Here is a 22,100-nt window from a genome sequence, read left to right on the forward strand (position 1 = left end):
TCGCCACTCACCTATCTGACACACAGCCGCCACTCACTTAACTGACACACGGCTAACATTCACCCCACTACTCCGGCGGAGCATTCACCTCACAGCCACGCAATCATCAATCAGTTCACTGACACACAGTCCTTATTCTCCTTACTGCCATGTAGCCACCGGTTACCGTACACCTCCACTCACCACACTGAGGGTGTGAATTAACAGCTAGAGCGGCCGACTTTGACCCTGGGAAACCAGGTTCGAGTCTGGTGGAGGCTCAAACATCCTGTGATTCTGGGCAAATCACGTTATCTCACCTTGCCTGAAAAACATGAATGTGTACGTCTGTAATGCGCTCCGATGTCGATATAGTGCTATGTAAAACAGAAACAACAAAAATCTGTCCTACAACTATCTAAGCTCACTCCTTCGGAGCCACCACTGGCATCCCTGGGCACGCTGGCGCACAGCAGGACTGCCCTTGCCTGCTGCCTCCCCGGACTCGCACTCTTCTGGCGTCTTTACTTTGTTTCCCTCCGGTGCTGGAGTTGCCGGGGGACTGTAGTTAATATCCGCTTGTAGCCCTGCGCTGAACTCTCGTGGCAGCATCGTGTGCGCGCCCACCGTGTGTGTCTGCGTAGTGTAACCTACGCATTGTCAACTCTAGGATAGGGAGTAAGTGTATTGTCATGTGTGTAGCAGCACACAGTCACTAGACATGTGTACCGCAATAATCTGCCATGGGGGGGGGGGGGGGGGGGTGTGTGTGTGTGTGTGTGTGTGTGTGTGTGTGTGTGTGTGTGTGTGTAGTAGAGGCGGACGAGGCAACCAGTTAACAGGGAGAGTCGCACCAGAGCTCAGCCAAGGGTCTGGCGTGGAGTTGAATCAAGAAAATGTTTGACACATAAATCGTGAAATAAACTTCATGCAAACATATAACATATGTTCAGAATTCCAAAATGAATATTTGCTTAACATGGTGTGTGGGTGGCTCTTTTTGTAGGTGGCTCTAAGCGTGGTGGCTCTGTCTGTGTGTGGGTAACTGTGTGTGTGTGTGTGTAGGTGGCTCTGTGGGTGGCTCTATTTGGGTGTGGGTGGCTTTGTGTGTGTGGCTCTGTGTGGGGGTGAAAATGCAATAGGTCTCGCATTTGAGAGTGATTAAGCTATTGACATTGTAAATAACAATGCCGTTTCTTTTAATGTTTTAAAAACAAAAACATAAACAAAAATAATGTCATGAGCAATGCCAATAGCTCTAACTTTAACAATGCCGAGACCATTGCATTGTAAATGCTTGTTAGTTCATGGGACCGGTGTCCCGCATTGGGAAGGCGTTTTCCCTCTTGTGGCAGGCACAGTGTACAGATTTATAGGCGGCGCTTCTGGAATCGCGCAGGGCCGTATGAGACAAGCATTTACAATGCAATGGTCTCGGCATTGGTAAAGTTAGAGCTATTGGCATTGCTCATGACATTATTTTTGTTTATGTTTTTGTTTTCAAAACATTTAAAGAAACGGCATTGTCATGAGCAATGGCAATAGCTCTAACTTTAACAATGCCGAGACCGTTGCATTGTAAATGCTTGTTCTGATCTGGAGCCAGCCTCATACATACCACGTGAATTGAAAAAAATGAACACACACAGATATAACCAAAATCACACTTACACTGCGTAAAATGTTCCTTCTGTTAAGTCTAAAATGTGCGAATTAGCAGAGCGTAGCAAGGGGGCTCGCGTTTTTTTTTTTTTTTACATGCAAGCAAAATAAAACTGAACAATCAAGGTTAAGCTTGCCCTATAGACGTAGGTGCCACTGCGCCTGCTGCAGATAGATACCCCCTGTAAAGTAGGCATCCACGCTTTACTTTCTCGATCCCGCCGGAATGCAATGGTGGTGAAACCGACCTGCCTGAGGTCACACGGCAGGTTAGGGGAAAATGTTTTATAGTTATAACAGATTATGCTAGCATGGCACGTCGTCTGGAAATGGGAACATATCATTGACTTACCTCTGGAAAGCGGTTGCTCCCCCGCCTGGCGGTGTTACTCCCGGGGTCTTTCACCGGCACCCCTCGTCCTGGCGGGGGGAGAGTGGTGAGCAGGGAGAGGAGTTAATGTGTGGTTGAGTGGGCCTGCACACCTATTTGTGTGTACTTATATTCCTTATGTAACAAAGGTCTTTAGTGTATTTTTAGCGTGCTTTCACGTAAAGGGATGTGAGTCAACGTCCCTGACAGTAACAATGAATAGGAGAGGTTCTGAAGTGATCAGAGCCTACGTGAAGTTTACGCACAAAGACGTCCTTTTAAAAAGACCGGTAACTCATCATCTGAGGAAAGCGTCGCTACTGAACAAGACGTGCTACTTCACAGACCGACAGTTGGGTCACATACTCAATCTGATAACCTAAGGGAAGAACAAGCAACCACTTCTACTACCAAACCGTCTTTTTTAGCCGAGGGCCACTCATCCAAATCCCCCCCCGGACAAAACCATCACACCAGGAGACAACGTACCCGCAGGGGACAAATCCAAAAAAAACATCGAAACAGGCAGACCTCAGCGGAGTACCAAGAAGACAATTCCCTAGTAGTAAACATCTCTAACAAACAACTCAATACCGATCAACTTCAAGTATTGAATAGAGGAATATCGTTTGTACCAACCTACACATCAAATAGTCTGGAAACTGAGATCGCATTCTTCAAATTTATGCGTAAATTACGACTGAAATGGTTCTTCACGATTAACCCCAGAACTGAAGATGAGACAACTATCACCCATCACCCAGAAATTTCGTCCAAAAAGCAAATTTGTGTCCCCATTGACACACAAAACCCTTGACACCTTTGAAATCTTGGTCAAAAAGGACCTGGAGAGTATAAAGTACACTAAACCAAAACATTCGAATCTTTCACAAAAAGAAGCACGGATCCTCAACGCCTTACGACAAGACACATCTATCACATTTCAACCAGCCGACAAAGGTGGAGCCCTGGTGGTAATGGACACCGAGTTCTACGCAAAAAAAGTTGATGAGCATGTGAACGACCTCAATACATACATCGCCATGGATTCAGATCCCACTAAGGATTTGTTGATTATTCTTAACGGCATTCTACAGAAAGCAGAGGAAGATGGTATCATCGATGTAAGCACACGCAAATTTCTTTTCCAATCCACCCCAAAGGTTCCGCATATATACATGTTGCCAAAGATACACAAAAACAGAATGAACCCCCCGTTCAGACCCATAGTAGCAGGCTGCGGATCGATACATGAGGCAACAGGCCAATATTTGGACCACCACTTGCAACCTTTGGTTCAATCCTGGGAAACATACATCAGAGACACCACTGATTGTCTTCTTAAACTAGAATCGATCAAAGCACATCTAGACACCAACTATCTTCTCTGCACAATTGACGTTGTGGCCCTCTATACATCTATTGCCCACGAAGAAGGTCTCGAGGCTGTAGAATGGAGACTCCTTAACTCATCCATTGCAAAAGAAAAAAGCATTTTCCTTTTGGAACTATTACATTTCGCACTGTTCCACAGCTACTTTTCATGGAAAGACAGACACTACCTTCAAATCACTGGCACATCGATGGGCTTTCCAGGAGCCCCATCGTACGCGAATACCTTCATGGCCTACTTCGAGCACCAATTCATTTTACAAAACCCGGTTTGGCGCGCCAATACAATTCTCTTCTTGAGATACATTGACGATATCTTGGTCATTTGGAAGGGTTCCAGGATTCTTTTGGAACACAGCATCACTGAGCTCAATGCATGCAATCCGCGAATACAATTTACCCATGATATACAAGATGACAAGATCCATTTTTTGGACATTGAGATCCTCAAATCCACTCAAGGTCTCATCACCACCATTTACAGAAAGCCTACAGATGTTAACAACGCACTGCACTTTAGCAGTGCCCACCCATACTCCTTGAAGAAACATCTACCGGTGTCCCAACTCACGAGAATAAAAAGGATTACCTCAAACGATCGACAATGCGAATTGAACATCAACGAGCAACTGGTGAAATACAAAAACAGAGGCTACCCTGATAACATTCTTGCAGAGGCTGAACATAAGGTAGCACAAAAAAAACGAGAAGATTTGCTTCTGACCATCCCAAAGGTTTCCCCGAAACGTGAAGTTTTTGTATTAAGACACTCGATGCAATCTAAAACCATCAAAACCATCATTCATAAACGATGGGATATAATCTCTCAAGAAGCTGATTTTCAAGAGTTGTTTACGGACCCCCCTATGTTTGCGCACACTAGATCGAAGAACTTGAGGGAACTCCTCAAAAATAAAATCCAACCGCAAGCAGTGAAATACAGTGGGATGAAAAAATGTTACAACTGTGGCCAATGTGGCAATGTCATTGTAGGCAAAATTTTCACCCACCCACACACAGGCAAAAACATAACATTACAACACACATCTGACTGTAATACTGAATGGGTTATTTATGCCATTAAATGCCCTTGTGGCTTGGTATATGTTGGGAGAACTAGTCGCAAAATCAAGACTAGAATCATCGAACACAAAAGTAGAATTCGAAATAAGAACATGACCTCCTCCCTTGTAACACACTGGATCAATACACCACACACCATTCCTCAACTTCGTTTTACAATTCTGGAACATCTCCCCACCATGCCAGACAGAGACATGAATACAGTTTTAGCACGCAGAGAAACACATTGGATCAAATTCTTAGGAACAGTGATCCCAGGTGGCCTCAATGACCACTACGAAATGTTATGTTTTATTTGAAACTGTCAGATCATATATTCTATTGTAAAGGATTTTGCACTCGCACTCGCCTTTAATTCTTATATCTTTCTTTACGGCACATACACATACGGTGACCTTTTTTCATTTCTCAAATGTAGGGCACTATGGTTAACTGAGTCCATTTTTAGACAGTCCTCTTTCCATTTTCCTGACCTCTCGTTATAGACGTGGTCCTTTGTTTATGTCTTTCACCCTCCCGTTATAACTGACACAGCGTTCACATACACGCATGCGCTAGTAGCAGACTTGCTGGAAGTGGAAACTTCGCGGAAACACATGAACACATTCTCTAGCACGGTAAGCCTCGTTGACTCCCGTTAATCACATAGATCGTATTACAACCCTCGGGTTGTTTTGTTAAATCTCAGTCTTCGTTCTTTACAGATTTTCTTGACCGGCAGACACTCCGACTCTGTTTCGCACACTCCTGGCGTTACAGCTAGGTGAGTCTAGGTTAGACAGTCTTCTCCGTCGGAATACTGGTGGCGGTTTAGCTTTAATATGCATGTCTTTTACGTCTCTCGCAACGCACGATTTCACTTCATTCGGCTGGTTATATATCTCATGATTACAGCACAGTTTCTTTCAAACACATCACAATGAGACTTCACGTTTTTCGTTTCCCTCGTTCTTTTTAAACACTGTTACTCTCTGACTTCGAGGTTACGGTCTTTCACCTTTTGGACCTACTGTCGAGTGCAAATCCTATTGTACCCATGTACATGTAATTTCCTTAATTGGATTTATGTGGCTTTTGTTGCAGCTCCGGTGTGAGACTGAAAAGAAGTTCAAAAGAACCACAACACTTGCTAAGATGGTTTAGTGAACAAATGTATCCCCTGACGAAGGGTTAGAGTTTAACCCGAAATGCATTGGGATCTAATCTTTGTAATTGTTGAATGTTATTTTTTACTGCGAATTGAAACACAGAATCTTTATTGAATGTATTGTGGTGATAACAATACCCATTAAGCTTGTTTTTCAATACAAAAAACGGCTAAATTGAACGCGTTTGTTGTCTTTCATATTTTATTATTAGTATTCAGCTTCACTGTAAATTTTTCGCAAAGCTTGTATATGTTTTGGGTTTACTTTGTTGAGACCTGAGGGTCCGAGCTGTGATTCACATAGGCTCTGAGCAGGGAGAGGAGGCAGAGGCCAAGCAGAGCCTTTCCGCCGACCAGAGACATGTCCTGTGAGCAGACTGCCAGCCCCGGGGAGGGTCCTGCTGGTAACCGGAGCGAGGGAAGCAATCCGACCTGCAGACACAACTTGCAAGTCAGTCGAAGGGGGTCCAAGTATGGAGGTTTCTATCTACCTCACTGCCCCGCAAACCTGTATCTTCTTGGTGAGGGAACGGAATTTCATATACAACTGCGTTTATTTGTACTTTCAGCTTACTCGCTGTAGTACTGGCAGGTCCATTGGAGGCGAGAGAAGGAGCAGTGGCTAATTTTTGTTCGAAGGTTAGTGGGTTAATGGTTATCGTAATCAAATAAAAAACAAATAACTACTAGTGCTCTAGAAAGCAAGATATGACCTAAAAAGGAGAACACAGAAGACCAGATACAGAAATGGAAAAATGACAAGGCTCATGAAAAGCGTCTATCTGCACACATACATATCTGTAATTCATGTAGTGTGCATTTATTACAATATGAACACGATACACCAATGGAGTAAGTGATATACATCCCTCAATGTACAAAACGTAAACAGGAGTGCATGGATACAAAGGCCTCCCACATATTTAAGACACATATACTGTCTACGTACGTAAGCTGTGTGCCCTTCCGACACCTCTCGTGGCCCCCCCTGCCCCACCTGTGCAGCGCAGAGGTCACAGCCACATCCTGTATCTGTAAAGCCCGGATGAACTCACAAAGATACTAAAGTGTTTTTAAATGTTTAATGTTTCCTTTGATACCTTGTCTCCATCTGCAAAGATGAAAAGACACTATGAGGCTCGCAGCTTCCTCACCAGAGAAGGCGTCATTGTTTATCGACACAGGGCAAATACCTCAGCAGACATGCAGATGGGACATTCCTAGCTCATCACAGTTTCTCGCACAACACATTGAGGCGCTCAGACACTCCTGGGCCGACTCAGAACTTGCACATATAAGGAAGCAATCACCAAGGAACAGGTACATTATTTCAAGAACTGCACTCAATGCGCCTGATTAACAAGAACCACACGAACTACACGAGTGAAGGATGGCGTAAACCCTGGATTCACTCTACTGCCCCCCGCATGCAGCTCCCACCTCCTCCCTCAAATAATGGACTGGTCTCAGCCCAGCAGCACCGCGCATGCGCAATCATGTTTCAGAGTTATTTCCTGTTTCGCAGACTCTCGCTAGACCGCAGCACAATCTCTACAAGGCACCGCTGTACTCACTGTCCTTAACCCTTCACTGCCTGTATCTTTTTTCTATTGTCCTTTCTTGACTCTTCTCCGCAGCCAATACTTTCATAAACCTTGATCACTTGTTGCACGATTTTCTCCGACGCCTCGAGTACACACATTATACTTAACAAACCCCTTTACGTCATTGTTTCCCGAGCCTTCTTATTCCAAGTTGTTTGCCTTTTTGCATTTGAGGAATACTAGTCTCGGTGGACTGTGCACAGTAGTATTTCATGTGCTGTTTCCTGAACGTCCCCTTTAGGTCATTGTTTCCCGAGCCTTCTTTTACTGAGTTGTTTGACTTTCTTAATATATCTTTCGAGCGAAATATGTGTCCGTGGATTGTGCAGATTTGACATGCCTGAGGCCGGGAGAATCAAGGGGGAGTGGGAGGGGGTGCAATAGACTTTTAACAGATGCACGTCTTCATAAAGCGAACACGGGAGCCGACAGCAAGGGGAGAGGACAAGCACACCACTGCCTTTCTCCGAGGTCAAGAAGAAATGCCTCGGAGAAACGCAGTGTCCTTTTCGGATTCGGGGGCGTGTTTGTCTTTTCTCTCCTCCAGCCATTGGCTGGAGGAGAGAATGAGACTTTCTTTAAAAAACACGCCCCCCGATCCGAAAAGGACGGGGCATGAGTGGAGTGACGGGACCTCTTCTCCAATGGCTGGCCAGCATTTATGAGGCCAGCCAATGGAGAACAGGGCAGAAGAGGGGCGGGTGCAAGCCCCTCTTCCCAAAGACATTAAATCTCCGGACTTCCGGTCTGCCGACCGGATGGTCCCGAGACCTAAAAAGGAGGTACCAGTGTTGCTGGGCTTTTATGTTTCTATTGCACATCATTGTAGTCGAATGTTAAAGTATTCCTCGTTAGAGGAACCTGTGGAAAGTGTTTCTTTACCGTTTATATCTAGCTCAGCTATCCCCTCACTCCCCCCGCTGTAGGTCAGAAAGAATGACCAAACCTATTATGTGTTCGATGCAGTAGCATGGCCGTTGTGTGTCAAACACACTAAAACAAAATTAGTTTTTCTGTGTTTTAATATAATTCTAATTACTCTTTACGTTTTCACATCACACCTTTTCATCCGCCCCACAGAGAAGACTGATGAAAATGTTTGGAGCTCCGGTGGTAACACACTGAACTGAAGATGTTGTTATGCCGCTTGACTTTCTTGCATCTAAATATGCGGCATTGTATTACCCTTCCAATCAATCAATCATGTAATTTGTAAAGCCCACTACATACCCGTAAGGGTTTCAAGGCGCTGGGGGTGGGGGGGGGGCGGGGGGGGGGAGTGCTGCTGCTACTGGTCGAAGAGCCAGGTCTTGAGTTGTCTCCTGAAGGTCAGCAGGTCTTCGGTTTGTCGTAGGTAGAGGGGGAGGGTGTTCCAGGTCCTGGCGGTGCGGTGGGAGAAGGACCTGCCTCCGAAGGTTGTTCTACGGATGCGCGGGACCGTGGCCAGGGCGTGGTCAGCAGAGTGGAGTTTCCGCCTAATTGGTCACCTGCTTTGCTTTTTGAGAGCCTGAAACGAAGCAGGATAATGTGCAATAATGCAGTTAGACTTACACAGGTTTTAAAGCTTTGTGCAGAGGCATTTCGACATGTGGAGTCTCCCAGTGAGCTATTACGAAATGGCTGAAGTCCACAGCCGTCTTTGTCCAGAGAATTTTGGGAGTTAATTGCTGTTATATGCATTCAAGGCAGAGGCGCATCTACAGCCAAATTTCGGGGGGGCTGGGGGGGGCTGAGCAAAAATTTCGGGGGGGGGGCGAACTTTCAGCAATAGGCAGAGTGGAGCTGCAGGGGCTCTTAGAAGGGGTGAAACAACAGCGAGGCCTCATTAACCTGCAAATGGTCTTTTAAAGACCTGTGAAGTGCTCTGGTGCAGCTGCTTTTTTGCCCGGGATGGTGTCTCATCCCGGGCTGCCACACACGACGGGGGGGGGGGGGGGGGGGGGGGGAGGGGCTGAAGCCCTTTGAGTCCAATGGGTGTTGCGCGCCTGATTCAAGGCTCTAATGCTCCGTGTCGCCGTATTTCCAGAAGAGCTGACGGAGCAGGCTCGATTCTTTAATGAGAGAAATCATGTGCAGTAGGGTAAGGTAGGGTCAGCACTCATCACACACTCCCATTAACGGCATGACGTGCCAGGGTTTGTTCTAGATAGTAAGAACCCTGAACTGCTGTCTAGTAGGACCTGGAAGGAAAAGGTCCAAATAACAAATTTGTCAGTAGATTATGATCGGAACATCGAGACTTTAATCGTCCTGAAGGAGCCATTTGTTAATGAAGGTTAGTTTATTATTCAATTAAATTTATTCGGTGCAAATTAATGACCATAAAAGCACAATACACAGACGTAATAAAAAGAAAAACAAGGGCAAGTTATAGTAGACATGACAATACATTAAAAATCACAATAAGTTAATTAAAACTGATTAGAAATAGGAACATTTACACACTTGGTTAAAAACATATACTTTTCCTGGAATTGATGCATTTGTTTAAAAAAGTTGCAGTATAAAAACAAATGTCCGCAGATTGCAAGTTAAATATCAATTTCATTGCATGCTCAACTGTACGTATTCCATATTTAACAAACATTGGTTTAAGGAGGGCAATACGAAAATTATAATACAGTTTACAAAACAACATAAAGTGCAATGTGCTTTGCGTGGAAGTCCCGTCACACCTACAAGGCCCAGATGGATGTTTTTTCATTATCGGATGTGCCACCAAATGGTGCACCATTCCAAATCTGAGTCTTGTAAACACAAATTTATGCGACGGTCTTGTGACCAAGGTTAAATAGACAGGAAATCCATCCGTAGATAGATATCTGTTATAAAACAACAGTGGACAGAGTTCCGGCGACAACAGCCCTCTTTCTCTCTGCAAAGGCCAGAAAAACCCTTTTTAGCTCAACTTTGGGGATCAGTAGAACTGCTTTGGGGTCATTTACAATGTTCAGGTTCAAAATATCTGAAAAACACGCAATAATGTATTTGATCCAGGGTATTGCTACAAATTTGTCTACTCGCAAACAATCCTGGATAATAGACTTAGTAAAAGACTTCTCATCCTTCAGCCAAATAGACCGCCAGGTCATCAAAGGCCTGAGGGATAAAAAGTTGAGTAAGTAATTGACCGATAATTCTTGATGACTCAAAACATTGGAGGCCGATGCGGGCAAGCATAGAAGTTTTTTAAGAAAAAGATTTTCTTCCAGCTGCAAATTATGGGCACAACAATAGCCCCAAATTCCTGCCCCATATAGTGCAATTGTTACATATCTGGCCTGGTAAATTTTAAGCATGTCCCCAGTCCTATGGTCCCCAATTTTAGAGGCAAATTTGAAGATGCCGTGGGCATTTCTAGCCATTTTGTTGCGTATGGTATTAAATTCATAAATCCACTTCTTATCGCTAGAAAAAGTAATACCTAAATAACAGAATTTATCCACTTGTTGCACCTTTACATTATCAATATAATACCCTTTCATAGTCTGTTTTGAATTCTTGGAACCACAGATCATGGTGTGCGTTTTTCCTTTATTAATAACTAGTTTCCTATCCTTAATAAAGGATGCAAAACTGTCCATCAACCGCTGCAATCCTACAGAAGTTCTGGATAACAAAACAGCGTCATCGGCATATAATAACACCGGCACTGAAACACCATTGATTATAGGAGCATCTGCATTAACTTCCTTTAGAATAGTATCAATTCCATTAATAAATAAGAGGAGCTAAAACACAACCCTGCCTTATACCACGTTTGACACTAAAGTTTGGGGTACATTCTCCCTTCCTGCCAAAACGTACACAGGTTTTTAATTTCTCATACATCCTGGCAAGAAAAAATATTATACCCTCCGGTGCTCCCAGTTTCAACAAGGTTGGCCACAAAATTGAGTTGTCAACCATGTCGAAAGCGCTACTTGGGTCAGCGAAACACATGTACATAAGGCCCGGTTTTGCATCACTGTACTTCCTGATCAACAGTTCTAAATTGACGCATTGATCGAGCGTACCCCTTCCTTTCCTAAAACCATACTGGCTGTCTGCCAAAATACCATCCTGTTCCACCCATTCTTCCAGTCTTACAAGCATAATTCTGCTCATAACCTTTATAGAGGAGTCCAATAAGGAGACAGGGCGGTAATTCTTTACATCAGACCTGCTCCCTTTTTTGTAAATTGGAACAATAGACTTCCCCCCCCCCCCCCCAGGTTACAGGGGGCTCAGTACAAACAGCAGCATTAAAAACAGCGGCCAGGAGGGGACCCCAGACTTTAGGTGCGGCTTTATAGACTTCGATCGGGACCCCATCTGGTCCTTGAGCCTTCCCGCCCTTACTCACCCGAATCCCACTTTCAACCTCTTCCACAGTGATATCAAGTGGCAAAATAGGCCAACTAGATGAACCAGCATCAATAATTTTACCAGAGTCAAAAATTGTCGAAAAGTGGGTAATCCATCCTTCACTTGAAACATTTGCTGTTAACTCGGGTACATTGGCCTCTTTCAAAAATGGTGAGTTAACCGTTGTCCAAAATAGTGTGCAGTTAGATAGTTCTGCGGCTTGGTTGAGTGAATCCCAAGCTTGCTGCTGTAGAACCCCCTTCCTAAATTTAATAGAGTTTTTATATTCTGTCCTTAAATTTATTACTAAGTTTTTATCCCTAGGCTTCATTGCTAAAGCCTGCTTGAGGCTAGTCAAAGCTGCCGAACAGGTGTGGTCAAACCAGCCAGGTCCATTTCTTAAACAACCCTTATTACATCCGGTAAACTTAGCGTCAATGGCAGTGTTGATCCCTATAAAAGAAGATAAGACCCGCTCATGGTCGAATCTATTTTCTAAAATAAAAACAATGTCTACCAAATTCTCCTTTATTATAGATGTGGTCAATTCTGAAGCTTTCTCCCCTACCCACCTAAGTCTTACCCCGTTAACCCGGTGAGCTTCTATATTATCAACTGTTGTTGTTCCCACCTCTACTTCACCATCCTCCCACAAAGTCGTGGTCACAATAATACAATTGTGGTCACTTGTAGCCGATATTTCAATTTCCAGTGGGGCAAAACAGTCGACAATACTAGAAGATACTATCATATGGTCAATCACCGAATTAGAACGCCAGTTTTTAAAAGTAGGGATAGGCAAGCCATTTCCATCCTTACAGCAATCCAATATTTCCAGGTCATGACATCCCATTAATTTGTTCAGTTTCCCCATAAGTATCATGGCCAAAGTGCGGAACGTCCCATCCCGTGTTATTAGTGACCCCACATACCTTTTAAGGGTAACAATTCACACAACGGAGTGTTAAAGTCCCCACACCAAATAATATCAAATACAGCGTTAGATTCCAAACTCAGAATATCAATGGTGTTGGCCAGATCTGTTACTATTTTACCCCTGGTGCTGTCGAAGATATTATTGTAATAATTGATCAGAAGGATATTACGGCCTTTGCTTTCAAAGATCCAAAGTATCTGAACAAGATCACCTACCGGTATATACTTTTTCACCAGTGTCCGGCGATGAACCGATATAAGTGTAAGTAAACCCCCCTTGGCTCTGCCAGGACCCTCTCCCCGTGCTGCTAGATTATATGACACAAATCCCTCATAATCAACATCTCCTTTACACCAGGTTTCTTGGAAACATAAGATGTCATACTTATTAATAAAAGTTTCCCAGCCTGGATCTCTACCCTTGGATTTTAAACCGGCCACGTTCCAGCAAACCAATCTGGCACATGTACCTATTCTGGTAGCATTCCTAATTACAGGGTCAGTAACATGTTCAGTAACAATGCCCCCCCCCCCAATAGATTGCCCCAGATTGCATAAATCCACAAGACCCTCACCAACAATCTCTGCCTTAGTCAAAAGGGGCGTGGATGGTGTGGCCGTAAGTATAATTTTGTCAACACGGTCATCTGCACCAAACCCTTTAGCCCTCTCTGAATACATCTCTCTCTCTTGTATAAGTCAGTCATTAGAGTCCAGGGAGCTAAGGGCATGAAATCTATTTTGAGTTGGGATACCAGAATAAGGTCTATGGGTAACCGGGTGGGTAATGATTCTGCTATTCTCGCGTTGATTAATATTAAGATGACTGTAAAAGAAACCTAACGATCGAACGCATACATTGGCATCAGAGGTTGGAAGAGATGCAGCTCTTAGGAGGACAGTGGCGACATGTTGTGGATGTTTAAAGTTTACAATTACACAACCCCCCTTTGAGCTTTTCCTGGAACTCCCTATCCAATTAACTCTCCTGGTAGTCAGGACTTGGTCAGAGAAATTTAACGGGAAAACACATTGTCTATTCAACCAGGATAAACTTTTATTTTTTAAAGAGTCATGTGTCTCTTGATAACCCCTGCTTTCTAGTGGTGGTACATTTGTTAACACTACCACGTATGGTGCACACTCGGGTGGAAGGTTAGTAACGTGCCCTCTATTTATTTCTTCCCAACCCTCATTGTTTTTGATAACAGTTGCATCCTGACTGTCACTACAAATTGGCACTTCAGGGGTTATGGGGTTAGCTATGACATTCTCTTTACTGCCTGTAACCTTAATAGAGAGGGCATCCTGAGTATTACATTTACTATTAGTTGTGGCAGTAGTTACTCTTCCTGGTTCTTCCATGGCCTTTTTAAGAAGTCCGCCCAATCTAACGACTTCTGCCGTTAATTCTTCAATTTTTGACACAAGTGGGTGTATAATACCTCTGATCTTTAAATCAATAATATCCGCTAAGCTCTTTGTCATATCGCCATCTAAACTAACATCGTTAGACTTAGCAGCCACATCTGTTTCAGAATATTTTAATGGTGAGGCTATCCGTTTCCTTGTAGTTCGTGTTCCCCCTTTTTTGTTTTGAGTTTTCCTACATGTTCTAACTACCGCGCTACTGGGGTAGGAGAACATTGTACTACCTTATCATCTAGATCCACTGAAATGGGGGGGGTCTGCTCAAGATCGTGCAGTACCTCTGTTAAAACATCTACATTAGTGGTATTAACTCGGCTATTCTCATCTAATAATATAGAAACTGGCGGGCCCTGAATAGGGGTTAGCGACGGTGGAGAACTACTTATACCTAATGACTGCCGCCTTTCAGTATTTATTTTGCTCACCACCTGCACCAAGTAATTATCCATAGTACGTGGCCCGGAAGGGGCCTTCTGTTTCGACATATTAGTAGGAGAAAAAACAGCCCAGAACAAAGCTTACAGAATTATATTAATGATTACGCCATCAACTGGTGATATTGCACATTTAAAAACAAATACGACCGAATACAAACTCCCATACACAATATGGTGGGTCAGATCTCACTGTGTGTGCCTGTTTTTCAGCCAACGGCTTCGTGGGAACAGGATTTCTGGCCCAGCCCAGTCTCTTCTGGCCACAGAGGGCCCGCCCTTTGCCCGGCGCCACCCGCGCGCGGTCCCGCGTCGCGGGGGGAGAGCATAGTTTTAATGCGCCTCAGTGCGCGCGGACGTCGTGGGCGGCTTTCCGGCCGCAAGGGAGCCTGGGCGTTGAAGTTCCTATCCTCCGCACTGTGGCCGCGTGAAGAGAAGCTGCGGCGGCGGGAGGGAGGGATTAGCACGGTAAGTTGCTCAGCAGCCCACACCGCAACCAGTTCTGCCTCTTCTAGTCAGTTTCCACAGAGCACCCGCTCTGCCGGGGGAGAGCGAAGTTTTAATGCGCCTCAGTGCGCGCGGACGTCGTGGGCGGCTTTCCGGCCGCAAGGGAGCCTGGGGGTTGAAGTCCCTATCCTCCGCACTGCGGCCGCGTGAAGAGAAGCTGCGGCGGCGGGAGGGAGGGATTAGCACGGTAAGTTGCTCAGCAGCCAGCAGCCCACACCGCAACCAGTTCTGCCTCTTCTAGTCCGTTTCCACAGAGCACAAGGTAGGGTCAGCACTCATCACACACTCCCATTAACGGCATGACGTGCCAGGGTTTGTTCTAGATAGTAAGAACCCTGAACTGCTGTCTAGTAGGACCTGGAAGGAAAAGGTCCAAATAACAAATTTGTCAGTAGATTATGATCGGAACATCGAGACTTTAATCGTCCTGAAGGAGCCATTTGTTAATGAAGGTTAGTTTATTACTCTTCTCTCCAATTACAATGGAGGACTAAGATCTGCCATCAATATTAAAGTTGAGTTGTTTCGAAGTATTTGTCAGAGGCGTAACTATGCGTCTGAATTTATTAAAAATGAGAACACTCCTCTCTTCACAAAGCGAGATGTTGAAGGTCATCTCTTTGCGATGTGATGAATCAGTTTGTCGGTTGTGCAAGTTAGTCTTCATTTTTTTTTAAACTTAACTGTACAGTTTTGTGAAAGGTAAAGCAAACTTAAATGTATGTGTAGAAAGTCGGATGGGGGACCTGGAGCAGCTGTCCTTTTCTGATAGACGTCTAGCCTCAGATTCCTCTTAATATTTTGTAATATTCTCCAGGTGTCAGACTAGTTCCGGAAACTTTTCAGTTGTTTCTCAATGTGCCATCGGGTTGTGCGATGTGGCTCAGCACATGCTGTTCTTCCCCAGAAATGACGTGCGGAGCCTACAAGGTCCCACCCCTGCTCACTGACATCAGTTTCTTTCTTTCCATGCCTCCAGATGCAGATCTGAGGCTCCCTTCGTATCTCTCAGAGATATTGACCTCAAAATGTTCCCTACTGTGCAAAGAATGTCACGCCCAAAAAACCACCAAGAAACCTTCCTAATAGCGAACCACCAGGTGGGCTTGTTTAAAAACAGGGCGGACAAACAAAGCCATCAGCTCCTCTCAGATCATGAGTTGCAATTGCACCCAGACGTGGTGCAAGGCCTCGTCTGTGAATGGGGATTACTTTGGCTTGCTCTATTCACCACCAGTGAGAACACACAGTGTCAGTGCTTTTGCCCACTGGAGTTTCTAAGGCGTCTCTCACTCAGAGATGCATTCTTCCTTGAGTGGAACTCAGGACTCTTGTATACCATTTCGCCCATACCACTCCTACCCAGAGTTCTCAAGAAGGTCAGGACCGACGGGGCCCAAGTCATCCTAGTGGCTCTGGATTGGGCACAGAGAGTATGGTATCCAGAACAACTGGGCCTGAGCATATGTCCTCCGAACACAGAATACAGTGATTTGGAATATGACTTACTGAATTGCAGCCGATGTCTCATTTATCCTCTTTGAATCACGTCCCAACATGATTCTAGTGTGATCTTACATGACAAAAACACTAGGAATTGTTTAACCTCATATACTGTATTCTGAATTTAAACATTCAATCAAGAATGCTGAAGAACTGGTTGTCATTGGTCAATTGTATACGTCCAGCTCTTCACAAACGTTTATCTGTTGTCATTCCAATATTATAGGACACGGGCATATTCAACCCTGGCATTTAGTCCTGTTATCTTTATCCGATACAGTTCACTTTTCAACAATATGTTATCAAATGGTCTCTAATCGTGACCTGTTCCAATCCTGTAAAAGGGGAGGGAGGAGGGAGGAAGGAGGAGGGAGGAAGGAAGGAGGAGGGAAGAGGGAAGAGGGAAGAGGGAAGAGGGAAGAGGGAAGAGGGAAGAGGGAAGAGGGAAGAGGGAAGAGGGAGGGAGGGAAGAGGGAGGGAGGGAGGGAAGAGGGAGGGAGGGAGGGAAGAGGGAGGGAAGAGGGAGGGAGGGAGGGAAGAGGGAGGGAGGGAGGGAAGAGGGAGGGAGGGAGGGAAGAGGGAGGGAGGGAGGGAAGAGGGAGGGAGGGAGGGAAGAGGGAGGGAGGGAGGGAAGAGGGAGGGAGGGAGGGAAGAGGGAGGGAGGGAAGAGGGAGGGAGGGAGGGGGGAGGGAGGGGGGGGGAGGGAGGGGGGAGGGAGGAGGGAGGGAGGGAAGAGGGAGGAGGGAGGGAGGGAAGAGGGAGGGAAGAGGGAGGGAAGAGGGAGGAGGAGGGAGGAGGGAGGGAAGAGGGAGGGAAGAGGGAGGGAAGAGGGAGGAGGGAGGAGGGAGGAAGAGGGAGGGAAGAGGGAGGGAGGGAAGAGAGAGGGAGGGAGGGAAGAGGGAGGGAAGAGGGAGGGAGGGAGGGAGGGAGGGAAGAGGGAGGGAGGGAAGAGGGAGGGGGGAGGGAGGAGAGAGGGAGGAGAGAGGGAGGGAGGGAGGAGAGAGGGAGGAGAGAGGGAGGGAGGGAAGAGGGAGGGAGGGAAGAGGGAGGGAGGGAAGAGGGAGGGAGGGAGGGAGGGAAGAGGGAGGGAGGGAAGAGAGAGGGAGGGAAGAGGGAGGGAAGAGGGAGGGAAGAGGGAGGGAAGAGGGAGGGAGGGAAGAGGGAGGGAGGGAGGGAAGAGGGAGGGAAGAGGGAGGGAGGAGAGAGGGAGGGAGGAGAGAGGGAGGGAGGGAAGAGGGAGGGAGGAGAGAGGGAGGGAGGGAAGAGGGAGGGAGGGAAGAGGGAGGGAGGGAAGAGGGAGGGAGGGAGGGAAGAGGGAGGGAGGGAAGAGGGAGGGAGGGAGGGAAGAGGGAGGGAAGAGGGAGGGAGGGAAGAGGGAGGGAGGGAAGAGGGAGGGAGGGAGGGAGGGAGGGAAGGAAGAGGGAGGGAAGAGGGAGGGAAGAGGGAGGGAAGAGGGAGGGAAGAAAGAGGGAGGGAAGAAAGAGGGAGGGAAGAAAGAGGGAGGGAAGAAAGAGGGAGGGAAGAAAGAGGGAGGGAAGAAAGAGGGAGGGAAGAAAGAGGGAGGGAGGGAAGAGGGAGGGAAGGGAGAGGGAGGGAAGAGAGAGGGAGGGAAGAGAGAGGGAGGGAAGAGAGAGGGAGGGAAGAGAGAGGGAAGAGGGAGGGAAGAGGGAGGGAAGAGAGAGGGAGGGAAGAGAGAGGGAAGAGGGAGGGAAGAGGGAGGGAAGAGAGAGGGAGGGAAGAGAGAGGGAGGGAAGAGGGAGGGAAGAGGGAGGGAAGAGGGAGGGAAGAGGGAGGGAAGAGGGAGGGAAGAGGGAGGGAAGAGGGAGGGAAGAGGGAGGGAAGAGGGAGGGAAGAGGGAGGGAAGAGGGAGGGAAGAGGGAGGGAAGAGGGAGGGAAGAGGGAAGGGAGGGAAGAGGGAAGGGAGAGGGAGGGAAGAGAGAGGGAGGGAAGAGAGAGGGAGGGAAGAGGGAGGGAAGAGGGAGGGAAGAGAGAGGGAAGAGGGAGGGAGGGAAGAGGGAGGGGAAGAGGGAGGGAAGAGGGAGGGAAGAGGGAGGGAGGGAAGAGGGAGGGAAGAGGGAGGGAAGAGGGAGGGAAGAGGGAAGAGGGAGGGAAGAGGGAGGGAAGAGGGAGGGAAGAGGGAAGAGGGAGGGAAGAGGGAGGGAAGAGGGAGGGAAGAGGGAGGGAAGAGGGAGGGAGGGAGGGAAGAGGGAGGGAAGAGGGAAGAGAGAAGAGAGGGAAGAGGGAAGAGAGAAGAGAGGGAAGAGGGAAGAGAGAAGAGAGGGAAGAGGGAAGAGAGAGGGAAGAGGGAAGAGAGAGGGAAGAGGGAAGAGAGAGGGAAGAGAGAGGGAAGAGAGAGGGAAGAGGGAAGAGAGGAAGAGGGAAGAGAGGGAAGAGGGAAGAGAGAGAGGGAAGAGGGAAGAGAGAGGGAAGAGGGAAGAGAGAGGGAAGAGGGAAGAGAGAGGGAAGAGGGAAGAGGGAGGGAAGAGGGAAGAGAGAGGGAAGAGGGAGGGAAGAGGGAGGGAAGAGGGAGGGAAGAGGGAGGGAAGAGGGAGGGAAGAGGGAGGGAAGAGGGAGGGAAGAGGGAAGGAAGAGGGAAGAGGGAGGGAAGAGAGAGGGAAGAGGGAAGAGGGAAGAGGGAGGGAAGAGGGAAGAGGGAAGAGGGAAGAGGGAGGGAAGAGGGAGGGAAGAGGGAGGGAAGAGGGAAGAGGGAGGGAAGAGGGAAGGAAGAGGGAAGGAAGAGGGAAGAGGGAGGGAAGAGGGAGGGAAGAGGGAGGGAAGAGAGAGGGAAGAGGGAGGGAAGAGGGAGGGAAGAGAGAGGGAAGAGAGAGGGAAGAGAGAGGGAAGAGAGAGGGAAGAGAGAGGGAAGAGAGAGGGAAGAGAGAGGGAAGAGAGAGGGAAGAGAGAGGGAAGAGAGAGGGAAGAGAGAGGGAAGAGGGAAGAGGGAAGAGGGAAGAGGGAAGAGAGAGGGAAGAGGGAAGAGGGAAGGAAGAGAGGGAAGAGAGAGGGAAGAGAGAAGAGAGAGGGAAGAGAGAAGAGAGAGGGAAGAGAGGGAAGAGAGAGGGAAGAGGGAAGAGAGGGAAGAGAGAGGGAAGAGGGAAGAGAGAGGGAAGAGAGAAGAGAGAGGGAAGAGAGAAGAGAGAGGGAAGAGAGAGGGAAGAGGGAAGAGAGGAAGAGGGAAGAGAGAGGGAAGAGGGAAGAGGGAAGAGAGAGGGAAGAGAGAGAAGAGGGAAGAGAGAGGGAAGAGGGAAGAGAGAGGGAAGAGGGAAGAGAGAGGGAAGAGGGAAGAGAGAGGGAAGAGAGAGGGAAGGAGAGGGAAGAGAGAGGGAAGAGAGAGGGAAGAGAGAGGGAAGAGAGAGGGAAGAGAGAAGAGGGAAGAGAGAAGAGGGAAGAGAGAGGGAAGAGGGAAGAGAGAGGGAAGAGGGAAGAGAGAGGGAAGAGGGAAGAGAGGGAAGAGGGAAGAGAGAGGGAAGAGGGAAGAGAGAGGGAAGAGGGAAGAGGGAGGGAAGAGGGAGGGAAGAGGGAGGGAAGAGGGAGGGAAGAGGGAAGAGGGAAGAGGGAAGGAAGAGGGAAGAGGGAGGGAAGAGGGAAGAGAGGGAAGAGAGAGGGAAGAGAGGGAAGAGAGAGGGAAGAGAGAGGGAAGAGAGAGGGAAGAGAGAGGGAAGAGAGAGGGAAGAGAGAGGGAAGAGGGAAGAGAGAAGAGGGAAGAGAGAGGGAAGAGGGAGGGAAGAGGGAGGGAAGAGGGAGGGAAGAGGGAGGGAAGAGGGAGGGAAGAGGGAAGAGGGAAGAGGGAAGAGGGAGGGAAGAGGGAAGAGGGAGGGAAGAGGGAGGGAAGAGGGAGGGAAGAGGGAGGGAAGAGGGAGGGAAGAGGGAGGGAAGAGGGAGGGAAGAGGGAAGAGGGAAGAGAGAGGGAAGAGGGAAGAGGGAAGAGAGAGGGAAGAGGGAAGAGGGAAGAGAGAGGGAAGAGGGAAGAGAGAGGGAGGGAAGAGAGAGGGAAGAGGGAAGAGGGAAGAGAGAGGGAAGAGGGAAGAGAGAGGGAAGAGGGAAGAGAGGGAAGAGGGAGGGAAGAGGGAAGAGGGAAGAGGGAAGAGAGGGAAGAGGGAGGGAAGAGGGAAGAGAGGGAAGAGGGAGGGAAGAGGGAAGAGAGGGAAGAGGGAGGGAAGAGGGAAGAGAGAGGGAAGAGAGAGGGAAGAGAGAGGGAAGAGGGAAGAGAGAGGGAAGAGAGAGGGAAGAGAGAGGGAAGAGAGAGGGAAGAGAGAGGGAAGAGAGAGGGAAGAGAGAGGGAAGAGAGAGGGAAGAGAGAGGGAAGAGAGAGGGAAGAGAGAGGGAAGAGAGAGGGAAGAGAGAGGGAAGAGAGAGGGAAGAGGGGAGAGGGGAGAGGGGAGAGGGGAGAGGGAAGAGAGCGGGAGGGAGGGAGGGGGTTCCTTCTAAGTTTGACTTTGATCCCTTTTGATGGGTGATTTATCTCTTTTCCCTTTATACTGTTATTGCAGTTGGTACAACTAAAGCACATAGTGGTGTCCTTGTATGTTGTACTAGATTTATGATGGATTCCATCATTGAAATACAATAATTCCTGCAGGGGGAGACATTACACTGGTGTGGTATAGTGCATCGAGATGCATCTAAGTTTATGCCATCTGCTAGTGTAAACCTGGACTACGACTTGCTAACCTGGAGGAGTCCTGTGCCCAAAAGGAGTGATGTGGGTTTACAATTGGAGTGCAGTATTGTTGGTTGTCCTGGTGAAAGAATGCATACACGCAGGAGACTAGCTAGAAGTCACTGATGGGTATTGCCCTTAAGAGAAGTCTTTATACTTCCTGAAGACATTGTTTTTTAGCGTAGCAGAAAGTACATTGGTTAATGTACCTAGGTGAAGATGGGACATATTCAGTGCTTGCATGCTTTGGAACAATACCCAGATTAGTTTGTCATTCACATGTGGCACTTGCTTCTGGCAGTTTTGCATTTCAAGCTGTGCTTTGTACTGTAGGCATCAGTCACTCAGGTGATTGTGTTTTTTTTTAACTCAATGCTTTTCTTTTTTTAGGTTTCACCTGCCGAAATTTCTCCTCGTCTTCCGCCGTCCTTTGTGAGTACCATAGAGGAACTTATTTGGTTACCTGTTTGAGTACTTTGACCTGAACGGCTTGTTCATGTTTTAGTGACACTATCATTTTTTCCATCTTTAGCCAGAACACATGTCAACTATGAAGTCAAAGGAGACGTGGCTGTCGTTCGGTTCAATACCCCGAATTCCAAGGTACAGCTTCTGCTCCTTTGTCCCGAAGTCTGACTCCAGAAGGAAACTGAATGCGTACAATGGGTCCTATGAGTGGGTGGCCAAGAAATGATGGGTAGTCCAGAAGGTAGGATGAGAGCAATCATGGTAATAAACACAGCAGGAGCATCATTTTAGAATGGGAAATCAGAATAATATGAATGGAGGGACTTAAACGGTTGGTCAGAAGCAGTGGAGACAAAAGGGTACATTAATTAAAGGTCTCAGACCCATTTGATCAAGTGGCACTGAAAACTGAAGCTTAAAGCCATAGGCTGTATATGATCGATTTCTCAAGAGTGCTGGGAAATTGAAATACTAGGATTGACAGTTCTGTCTTTGCATTCTATTCAGATTTGTTTTTGAGATTTTCCCATTCAAGTGGTGTTTTACTTCATATCCGCTTGTATCTTGCTTGGTTTGT

The 22,100-nt window shown here is 47.3% G+C and overlaps 2 protein-coding genes across 2 annotated transcripts in view; one reads left to right on the forward strand and one right to left on the reverse strand.

The window, feature by feature from the left end:
• The window catches only part of HADHB (hydroxyacyl-CoA dehydrogenase trifunctional multienzyme complex subunit beta), a 341,378-nt gene that overhangs the window by 154,990 nt on the left and 164,288 nt on the right, over window positions 1–22,100 (reverse strand). The gene's annotated exons all lie outside the window — the stretch shown is intronic.
• Window positions 1–22,100, forward strand: part of HADHA (hydroxyacyl-CoA dehydrogenase trifunctional multienzyme complex subunit alpha) — a 146,004-nt gene that overhangs the window by 6,857 nt on the left and 117,047 nt on the right. The window contains exons 2-3 of the mRNA XM_085613197.1: window positions 21,446–21,487; window positions 21,588–21,658. Of these exons, the coding sequence (XP_085469323.1) occupies window positions 21,446–21,487; window positions 21,588–21,658 (113 nt within the window). The remainder of the gene's footprint in view (window positions 1–21,445; window positions 21,488–21,587; window positions 21,659–22,100) is intronic.

The sequence above is a fragment of the Triturus cristatus genome, chromosome 6 (assembly GCF_964204655.1).
Source record: "Triturus cristatus chromosome 6, aTriCri1.1, whole genome shotgun sequence".
NCBI lineage: Eukaryota > Metazoa > Chordata > Amphibia > Caudata > Salamandridae > Triturus > Triturus cristatus.